This window comes from Pogona vitticeps, chromosome 1 (assembly GCF_051106095.1).
Source record: "Pogona vitticeps strain Pit_001003342236 chromosome 1, PviZW2.1, whole genome shotgun sequence".
In the NCBI taxonomy this organism is placed as follows: domain Eukaryota; kingdom Metazoa; phylum Chordata; class Lepidosauria; order Squamata; family Agamidae; genus Pogona; species Pogona vitticeps.
In genome coordinates this window covers 249604271-249613260 of record NC_135783.1, presented here as the reverse complement: position 1 = coordinate 249613260, position 8990 = coordinate 249604271, and the positions used below count along the sequence as shown (strand labels likewise).

General features: G+C 40.1%; 1 protein-coding gene across 2 annotated transcripts; it reads left to right on the top strand.

Annotated features, from left to right (window-relative positions):
* Positions 1–384: 384 nt before the first annotated feature.
* Positions 385–4584, top strand: BET1L (Bet1 golgi vesicular membrane trafficking protein like). 2 transcript variants are annotated; one of them, XM_020806955.3, is made up of 4 exons: positions 385–706; positions 1481–1572; positions 1755–1811; positions 3655–4584. In XM_020806955.3, exons 1-4 carry the CDS (start codon positions 688–690, stop codon positions 3820–3822), a joined length of 336 nt encoding a protein of 111 aa, XP_020662614.3. In that variant the 5' UTR covers positions 385–687; the 3' UTR covers positions 3823–4584. The 2 variants fall into 2 exon arrangements, with proteins under 2 accessions (XP_020662614.3, XP_020662613.3); XM_020806954.3 differs by lacking the exon at positions 385–706 and adding an exon at positions 769–1245.
* Positions 4585–8990: the final 4406 nt, after the last annotated feature.

Here is an 8990-nt window from a genome sequence, read left to right as displayed (position 1 = left end):
CAGCTTGTCCTGCAAGCTACACCTGCTGAACTACCACCCAACTATTGCAGGTACAGGAGCTCCATCTTCCTCTCATAGGATCGCCCTATTGTAAACAGTGATCTGCTGCAATTAATTTGATGACGTTTAGCTGAATAGCATCAAAATAATAGAAAGCCACAATTCTTACTCATTCTTGTGATAAAGGCATCCCAGTGCTTTTCTTGGTTTTTAAAGAATATAGGGAACTAGAGAGCACCAAGGCACATAAGCCTTCTTAACAAGTGACGAGCAACAAATAAGGATGGCCCAGCACATTTTGATGCCCGCCTCGGACAAACGAGAACATGCCACTTGCGCACCGGAGTGAACGCGGGAGGCCCCGTACTCGGCCGGCCTCCCTGGGGTCAGCACTGCCCTATAGCTTCTCTGCCGCCCCCAAGGCACCACAACCCGTCTGCCTGAAGTGTTTGCTTCACGCCCGGCCACCCGCCTAACCAAAGAGGCTCCTTTGTCCCGAAAAGGCCGCCTTCTCACGCAGGCGCCTCGGGGGTTAAAAAACGCCGGCAGAAGCGGCCGGCCTTCTGGGGCACCGCCTCTCCCGCTTCCCCTCAGCCGGGCGGAGAGCCCGCCTTCCCGCTCTCGTCAGCCACAGCGTCTCCTCCTCCTCCCGATGGGCGGAGAGGGCCACGGAGGCAGGAAGCAACCATGGCGGAATGGGGCCGAGGTGAGGAAATCCCGCAGGGACCGCTGGAGAGGCGGGTTGGCCTAACGGGGTCGGTGGGAGGGGGAGACCCTTCCTCAGGAGTCGGGGAGGGCGCCGCCGCCGCCGCCGTTGTTTCCTTGGTTTTACTGTCTCGCTAAGGTTCGCTTCTTCCTGGCCGTGGGAAAAGGAGCACAGAGGGGGAGAAAGGGTCGTTTTCGACCTTTTATCGGTATAACATTGCTCGCTTTTTCTCTTTGTCGGGGGCTCTTGCCCAATCTGTATCATCCTGGCGGTCAAAACACTGAAATAAAACGAAGTGACAGGGTTTCCCCCTCAGATGGGTCATTTTGTGGGTCTGGAGAGGGGTGAAATTCCTGCCTGTCAGATGGTTACGAGAGGTACCCCAGCCGGAGGCAGAAGGGATGGGGACGCCAGGTCTCCCATTTCCCTCACCCTCCTCTTCCAGGACCTGACTTAGGAGTGCTGTGTTACCTCAGAGAACATGAGATGGTGATGGAGTTCACTGTTTATGAAGCGGAGTAGTATGTTCTCACAGCATGGTGAGTGGGGACCTCCTCTTTTCCCCAGGGCACTGGATGGGATCCCACTCTGGTATGACACCACCATGCCCCTCGGCAGTTGCAGGAGATGGCTGGTACCTTGTGGCTGTGGAAAATGTCTGGGAACAAGATTAAGGATGTTCTTCAGAGTAACCCATAAATGTATTTGTCTTCACAGGTAAATACCATTCGAGCTGCTCTTATAACTAGTGAGGCTTTTTGATCTTTGTTTCAGGTCAGAGTGCCAATGCTGTGGATGATATGTTAGATTCAGAAAACAACCGCATGGCAGAAAACCTAGCGACCAAAGTCACTCGGCTAAAATCGGTCTGTATATTGCTTAGACTTGTTGTTTATTCATCACTATATTATTGTGCGGTTGAGTCTTGTGCTATAAGAAGATGCTATGGGAGACTTTTATTGTACATTTCCTGATATTAGAGAAGCAGGAAGAAAATAATGATCCTTCTGTTTGCAGTTTATTTTACTAGTCCTTCTCTTTTGAACAGCTTGCACTGGATATTGACAAAGATGCTGAGGATCAAAATCACTATCTGGATGGCATGGTAAGCAACAATTGGTATTCCATACAGAATTGCAGATGAAGCCTAGTTATTTTATAAGTTGCAGAAGACTTTGTGCATTAATAGTGAGGAGTGTATACAGAATTTTGTGCAGTAAAATTTTATGTGGGATTAGATACCTAGTTCCTAATGTTATTTATTCTTCATTCATAAGTTGCCATGTCATGTATACTTGTGTTCCTTGCTTTGTATGCAGCATATGGAATGATGATTGAGAAATGTTTATTTGTTTTGCTCTTCTGTGTATGCACATTCTAGGAATCTGGGAATTATGGCTTCCCAGCTGGGAATTATGGCTTCCCAGTCAAGTAGCAAAATGCATGCATGTACTATTGCTGTATGTGATGAGAGAATTATATTCCATTCTCTATGTCCATAGTGCTTTGTTGTAAAATCTAGATCCAAACTTCTGTTTAACCATAGAACTTACCAGTGAAATTAAATCAAGTTATTTTTTCCTCACTGCATTACAGTGGTGCCCCGCATAGCGACGATAATCCGTGCAGCAAAAATCGTCGCTATACGGATTCGTCGCTATGCGAAAAAAAGCCCATAGGAATGCATTAAAACCCGTTTCATGCGTTCCTATGGGCAAAAAACTCACCTTAAAGTGAAAATCCTCTATACGGCGGCCATTTTCGCGGTAAGCGAGGAATGGGCACGAAAGCACAGCGGGTGGCCATTTTTTTTACCCGGTGGCCATTTTGGAACCACTGATCAGCTGTTCTAAAAACATCGCCATGTGAAAATCGGTAAGCGAAACAGCTTACCGATCATCGCAAAGCAATTTTTTACCATTTAAAACATCGTTATGTGTTCGCAAAAACGATAGCAAAAAAATCATCGCTATGCAGATTCGTTGTTAAACGAAGCACTCGTTAAGCGGGGCACCACTGTAGTTTGAAGATAAATAAGATTAGAATGTGGATAATAAAAATTGCTATATTGTTGTTAATATAAAATTCTGAATTTTGCACCTGTATATATTCTGGAATTCATGTGCATGTTCATGTTTTTGATAGGATTTACCCTTCAGATATTTAATAGCATTAATTAGAATGTGGGCTGATTGATTTTATTTTTATTTTTGGTATCAGAAACAGTTAGGTTTCTCTAACATGGAATATTTTAGAGATAATTTATAATTTTCTTTGATTTCTGAGCATGTTTCAACTAGCAGTGGCCCAAATCCTATTACTTAATGTACGCTGGCATAAGTGAAATGGTACAGCAGTGAATTACTGTTATTTAGGAAGTCGCATGACTTTGTGCACAATGAAGAATACAAGTGTTGGCTTCTTAACTACAGTGGTGCCTCGCATTACGATGTTAATTCGTTCCAGTGAAATCACTGTAGAACGAAAACATCATAAAGCGAAATTAAAAAGCCCATGGAAACGCATTAAAACCCGATTAATGCATTCCTATGGGCTTGAAACTCACCGTCCAGCGCGGCCATTTTCGCTGCCTGTGTAGCGAGGAATCCGTCCCAGAAAAGAGCAGGGAGCCTTTTTTTTATCCGGCGGCCATTTTGAAACCGCTGATCAGCTGGCCGAAAATCGTCGTTTTGCGAGAATCGGTTCCCGAAGCAAGGAACAGATCATCGCAAAGCGAAATTCCCCCATAGGAAACATCGTTTTGCGATCACAAAAACTTTGTCGTAATGCGATTTCGTTTTTAAACGGGGTGCTCGTCTTGCGGGGCACCACTGTAGATGCAATTTGCTACTGCTAGCTATGCTGTTTGCCTTATGTTTTTATATGGTATGTAAGTAATAGGATTCTGGCCAAAGTCTTTTACATAACTTTTTTTTTATTTGCCTTAGGATTCTGATTTCATGAGTGTAACTGGCCTTCTGACAGGGAGTGTCAAGCGTTTCTCCACTATGACCCGTTCAGGAAGGGACAATCGCAGGCTTCTTTGTTATGTCTCTGCTGGACTGGTGGCTGTCTTCTTCATCCTCTATTACTTGGTGACAAGATCACGGACCTGAGAGGCATTGCCAACATTTGTGCTGATTGCCTGTTGAAGGAAAATAACCTGATAATAGAGGAAAAGGCCTCCGGAAGACTTCCAGCTGTGTATCCTCTGAAGGATTTTTCAAATTACAGGATGATCCAGAGGCTCCTCTATATACTCCAGTGTTCTCTCTACGTTATTTCCTTACATTAAAAAGGATGTTGTTCTTTCTGTCATTCTCCCTCCAAAAGCATAAATACAGCACAATTCATTTCCTTGTTGAAATAAAGCCTTTGTAAATTACATTATTCTCTGCTGTGCAGGATGAGAAGCGGGCTAGTGATACCACATTCTGAAGTTTTATGGTTAAACGAGATCCTGACACCTGTATCATAGGAGAGATGTTCCAGTGTACAAGTAAAAGGAAGAAAATGTTGCTTGCCGGAATATATTAGCAGAATGCATGCATCTCCTGAGAGCTAGTCTATTACATGGACATTTTTTTCCAAGCAAAATTGCTAATTTAATTTCTACTTTGGAAACACCAGCAGCTCAATAATAAACTAACATTCCTTTCTGCTTGTTACTCTCAAGGACTTGATAAATGGAACAGCAGTGTGCTCAGAATACTCTGAATGGAAGAAAGAATGAGAATGTGCACAGATGACATGATCTCTTATGCATTTTCCTTCCTAATCTAGTCAGCCTATGGCTTTGATTTGTGTTTGTCTCTGTTTATAACAATGCTTGTAAGATGTTAAAAGTGTCTTCACATTTAAAATTGTGTGCAAAACAATCTTTTTTCTAAGTGTATTTCATAGACCATTGAATCAAGCTTAAAACTGCTATCTTATACTGTACACCCTTTCCTAAGAATAGGTTCCATTGGAACAAATGAAACATGTCTGAGTAGGCATGCATATTGTACTATAACTCTTCTGCAATTGGCTGCTTATATTAACCTTCCCCTGGGATATGAGATTTTTTTTTAAAACTTCAGTTGTGATGCCTGAATTGCCAACGAAGCATTAAAAGCATGGAGCTGACATGTATACTTAACAGTGGCATTGTATGTCTGTCTAGTCAGAAGTAAGTCCAGTTGAGTTCAGTTGTACTTCTGGGCAATTGTCTACTTCAGTTTGTCATCAGCTGGTCCACTGTGAAAAGTTAAATGTAAGGAAGAAAGCATTGGTCCATTCTAACTGTTGGTCCAATGATGATTTTTACATTTAGTAACCTAACTAGGGCAATGATGAATGTCCTGCCTTGAGTGACTCTCTCCTTTTCTTTTTCAATTACTCCTTTACACCTTACCACAGCAATAGTATCTTCATCTTGTTTAATTTAAAAAGGATATTTAAAAAGGTTTTTAAGTTTTTACTCTAGGTCCAAAGGACACATTTTGCAATAAAGTAGAATAGATAGCTTCTAAAGCCTTTTTTAGTTGTTTGGAGACTGTTGTCTTAAAAAGCAAGTATTTGCTTGGATGAGTACAAGCGGATTAAATAAAATAATGGAAACCGCTTATATAGCAGCTATTTACAGTGTGAGAAATGGGGTTCTCCCTACTAGATAAATTTTTGACCTTTCTCTAGAATAAATCAGGTTACAAAACAGGCAATTCATATTATTATTTAAATAATAATAATAATCTTTGTGTGCCATCAAGTCAATTCTGACTTGCGGCGACTCTTTTCAGGGTTTTCTGGGTAGACAATACACAGAAGTGGTTTGCCATTCCCTTCTTCTGGGGGCCGCTCTGGTACTGTGCAGTTTGTCCATGGCTCCACAGGTTGGCTCTACTTGCAAATGGCACAATGGGGAACTGAAATGCCAATCTCTGGCTTCCTAAACCACTGAGCTATCCAGCCAGTTTATTATTTTTTTACATTCATTTTTATAGCAATCCTTATGAAGACTTCTGCACAACTTCAGAACTAGGGACTTGAGTACAGATGGAAGATTTCTTACCATGTGTATATTTAAGAAAGATGTGCCACACTTGCAAAAGGAACCTGCAGTTATGGATATGTCTATATTATATATTTGCTTGCAAATGTAAATTGGTCTTCTTTGCAGCGTGTCCTTAAGTATGCACCTGATAATAGTGTAGAAATGGTTCTGAGAATGCTAGGAAGCTATGCAAATTTTAGTGCAGGTAAATTATTAAAAGATGGACAACATTTTAACATTTTGGTGACAAAGTATTCTTCAGCTGGCTCCAGAACCATATAAACTTTATGGAATGGGAAGTGTAGTTATTCGAAGCTAGGCATGTAACAACCAAAGAGAAGGCATTTTCTGCAGTAAGTCCCTGATTGTGGAAGGACCTTTCTAAACAGGTGCACTTAGCCTCTTATATAACAGTTTTCTGCATTTGGTTAAGGCATTTCTATTTCTCAAACATTTTAATAAGCAAAATTGTACTGCTCGGTGCCATTTTATTGTTAATATTACATTTGTCTATATTTTGGAGTTTTTGATGCATTTTCTGTTCTCTGCAGTCTATTGGATGAAGGGCAGTGATAGAAATGCATTCACTTAATACAGTATTCTTCTATCACACTTATATGCATTATATTTTGCCTGTGCTTGATCATACAGTGGTTACGAACACAAAATACGATAGTTGTAAACTAAAAATATGAATATCCTTAAAATTAGGGTATTTAAAGTACAGTCAAATTAAGGTATTTAAAGTACAGTCAAACAGCAGTTTTGAAATTGAGTTTACACCAGACACTCATTAGGGTTCAAAAGAGTGAAGAAATAAAAATACCTTCAGCCTTTGCACAACTGAACTACAGGGCAGACCTAATGCCAGTGATACTGTATTAGGTCAAGTAAAAAAATAGATCAGTGTAGCAAAACTAGGAGAATGGATTTTTCATGGTTTTGTTCTCTGTATACTTAGAATCTCTCCCAAAACTGTTCATCTGCCTGGAAAGAAAAATATACCTCTGTCACTTTCCTTTAGTAGGGCTAACATCTTAAATGCTGATGGAGTGGGTTAAACTCCTTTTCCTGCAGCTGTCCCTGTGCAAGTTGCAGGTTCTGTTGCTGTTTTTAAGTTTGTAAAATCATATTGCAAGGCTTGTTCAGAGATACCTTGCACTGCAGAGATTGTGTGTTTGTGTGTGTGTGTGACTACAGTGCTTTAGATGTACTCTGTAGTTTATGTCTGTAAAACATCTCAAGTGATATATCCTTAGTCCAAGATGATAAAGTGTTCTTGGGAAAACCTGACTGTGTCCATCTGAAGGGAATGCAGACGCTGGTGCAGCCTTTTAAAGGGGATTGTAGGACCTCTGGAACAGGTTGTTTAGATGTATAGAAATCTAAGTGAAAATTCTGTTTGCACAACTTGGAATAAAACCACTCCAGAAGAGTGGAGGACAGACAGAAGGATCAAAATCTGGGGAATTTATACTTAAGCTCCACATCTATGATGGGCTCACTTTATGGCCTTGAGAAAAATAACGTTGATTTCAGACATCTGTCTTCTTTATGAAGGTGAATGTGATACAGTGGGGTCTTGACTTAAGAACGGCTTGAGTTAAGAACATTTTGACTTAAGAACCACTCTCATAGGAAAATATTGACTTGACTTAGATTTGAGTTAAGAACTGAAAAAAAAACACGTGGGAGGCAGGGAAAGTGCAAAATTTGAACTTTCAGTTAACTGTTGGCCAGTGAAAAGGGTGCCTGTCTGCTTCCTCACTCCTCCCAGCATTTAGAGAGTGGATTGGGAGACAGTCTTCAGACTGCCTGGTACTGTACTGCCTGGACTGTATTTTCCCTGCCTTCCCTGAACCTTTCTTGACCTAAGAAAAAAAGAAACAAAATATCCCCCTCTAGTGGTCGAAGGCGGAATAGCAGCTTCCCATTAGTTTCTATGGACGGAAAAGAGCAGATACGGATCAAATGGTTTTCAATGCATTCCTATGGGAAATGCAGATTTGACCTGAGAACTTTTTGACTTGAGAACCGCCTTCCAATACGGATTAAGTTCTCAAGTCAAGACCCCACTGTATTATTGTTGCACAAGAGAGTAGCAAGAGATTGTGCAATAGCAAATCAGGATTCCATAAGGCATTTTTTTTTACTTTTAATCTTTATTACATTTTAAAAAAATACATAAAATAAGTAAATAATTATCACAATATTAGCACATAACCAAAATAACTTATCTCTTTCGCAAAACAGTAACATTTTTACTTCCTTATTTTCCACTGGACGTATATTTTCTTCGCAATCTTAATAAGGCCTTTCTTAATTCTTATGTCCATATTAATCTGCTTTACTTTGTTTTTACTTCTGCCAATGATGAGAGCAATTCTGCGTATAATTTAAGCCTAAATCACATGATATAGGTTTGGAATCTTTCTTCCATTTCTCTCTAAGATAACTCTTTACTTTCCCCCCATTGAGATTCATGCTCCATTCTACTCTTTCCTTTCAATGAGTCTATTAGTTTGTCCATTACTTTTAATTCCTGTGATTTTATTAAACAATCCTCCACCAAAGGTTCCTTCCTTGTCTTTCCATTGTTTTGCCACTTGAATTATGGCTGCGCCTAATATGTATAAACAAATTTTTATCTCTTGTCTCAAGTTTAACTTTACCATATTGAACATATTTTTAAATCTATGGTGATTATTTTTTCTATATCTTTCCAAAATTTCCTAATAAATTTTCATCTACGCCACATATGATATAGTGTTCCTTTTATTGTTTTACACCACCAACATTTATCTTTCTCATAGCATTCCATAAGGCAATTCTAAAAACGTGGGCACCCCAAACAAATTATAATTTTGAAAGTGGATCATGGATCAGCATCATATTTTGCACAGCGGTAGCAGACTGCATGCTCTTGTTCTGTGACAAATCTGAAGATGCTTGGGCAAACAGCTTTTGAACTATGATTTTTTTAAAAGTAAAACTGTGAGGGGCCCCCCATACAGATACTGGTAACCTTTTTTTTTTGTCTGCAGATTTAAAGCACATCAAATACATTGAAAAGGCCAAACTTACCTTGAAAGAGAATGGTTTCTCACAGCTGCTTTTTTTTTAATTTGGAAGGAATCTAAGCTTCCAGCAAGAGGTTAAACTGAATCTGAGAAAAGTGGTTCACATTTGCTGAAAAACAGCACTGACAATTGCTTTGTGTGAGAAGTGGTTAACTGATAAAAAAGGAGT